The sequence below is a fragment of the Capra hircus genome, unplaced genomic scaffold (assembly GCF_001704415.2).
Source record: "Capra hircus breed San Clemente unplaced genomic scaffold, ASM170441v1, whole genome shotgun sequence".
Taxonomy (NCBI): domain Eukaryota; kingdom Metazoa; phylum Chordata; class Mammalia; order Artiodactyla; family Bovidae; genus Capra; species Capra hircus.
The window spans coordinates 8,583-10,032 of NW_017193029.1; the positions used below are offsets into that span (position 1 = coordinate 8,583).

At 43.0% G+C, this 1,450-nt stretch overlaps 1 protein-coding gene across 1 annotated transcript; it reads left to right on the top strand.

The window, feature by feature from the left end:
* Nucleotides 1-320: 320 nt before the first annotated feature.
* Nucleotides 321-1,180, top strand: LOC108634918 (interferon omega-1-like). Its single transcript, XM_018045246.1, has one exon. The coding sequence runs from the start codon at nt 397-399 to the stop codon at nt 940-942; it is 546 nt and encodes a 181-aa protein (XP_017900735.1). The 5' UTR covers nt 321-396; the 3' UTR covers nt 943-1,180.
* The last annotated feature ends 270 nt before the right edge of the window (nt 1,181-1,450 follow it).

A 1,450-nucleotide genomic window follows, 5' to 3' on the forward strand; every position in this document is an offset into this window, starting at 1 on the left:
ATTCTGTGACATAAGTTGCCAGTGAGACACACCATCACTGAATGTCCTTCCTCCAGCTCTGAAACTCTGAGCAGAAAAGTGCTGAACAGTGTAAATAAAAGTGATGAATAATAAAAATATTCTCATTTAATTGACATATACAATCGGATGGGTACATTTGAAATTATTGGGAAATAGTTAAAATTAATACTTTAAACTGATGACACTTTCTTTGATCATATTGTGAATACATAAATGAAAATCAAAAAAGGAAGTGAAAGTGTATTAAAACAATTAGAAAATGAAATTTACCATGTTCACTATTTAAACGCCTCGCTTAGAAAGCATGGCATCAGAGAACCTCAAGGTTCCACCAGACGCCATCTCAGCCAGCCCAGCAGCAGCCGCATCTTCCCCATGGCCTTCGTGCTCTCTCTACTCATGGCCCTGGTGCTGGTCAGCTACGGCCCGGGAGGATCCCTGGGCTGTGACCTGTCTCAGAACCACGTGCTGTTTGGCAGGAAGAACCTCCGGCTCCTGGGCCAAATGAGGAGAATCTCCCCTCGCTTTTGTCTGCAAGACAGAAAAGACTTCGCTTTCCCCCAGGAGATGGTGGAGGGCGGCCAGCTCCAGGAGGCCCAGGCCCTCTCTGTGCTCCATGAGATGCTCCAGAAGAGCTTCAACCTCTTCCACACAGAACGCGCCTCTGCTGCCTGGGACACCACCCTCCTGGAGCAGCTGCGCACTGGACTCCATCAGCAGCTGGACGACTTGGACGCCTGCCTGGGGCAGGTGATGGGAGAGGAAGACTCTGCCCTGGGATGGACGGGCCCCACCCTGGCTGTGAAGAGGTACTTCCAGGGCATCCATGTCTACCTGCAAGAGAAGGAATACAGCGACTGTGCCTGGGAAACCGTCAGAGTGGAAATCATGAGATCCTTGTCTTCATCAGCCAGCTTGTAAGAAAGGTTAAGAGTGATGGATGGAGACCTAAACTCATCTTGATATGACTCTCAGTGACTAAGATGCCACATCACCCTTGTACGCTCCTCTGAAGTCATTTTAGAAGACTCTGATTTCTGCTTTAGCCACCATGTTTCCTGAATTCAATCAATAGTACTTTCTCAGTAGCAATAAGCAAGTAGATAATAAAAAGTATTCAACTGCACAGGGATCAGTGCATAAGGGATGACTGCCATGATGTTATTTATGTTTATTTATGTATTTATTTTATCTCATCATATATATATCTTCATGTAAAAATGTTTGTCTGCATTGTAATAAAATTTAGAAAACATGTTCATTTCCTTAATCTTCTAATTTGTTTTATTTATTAATTTCGTATGAAAGTAATTACTGTTTTCATTATGAAGATCTAAATACATATTTGGTCTACATAAACCTATCATAGAATAGCATTTGTCCATTTATACTACAGAATAGTTGTATCACCTTTCAGGAAATGATTGTC

Excerpts from the sequence above, each read along its gene's own strand:
- LOC108634918 (XM_018045246.1), top strand. The coding sequence starts at position 397 with ATGGCCTTCGTGCTCTCTCTACTCATGGCCCTGGTGCTGGTCAGCTAC.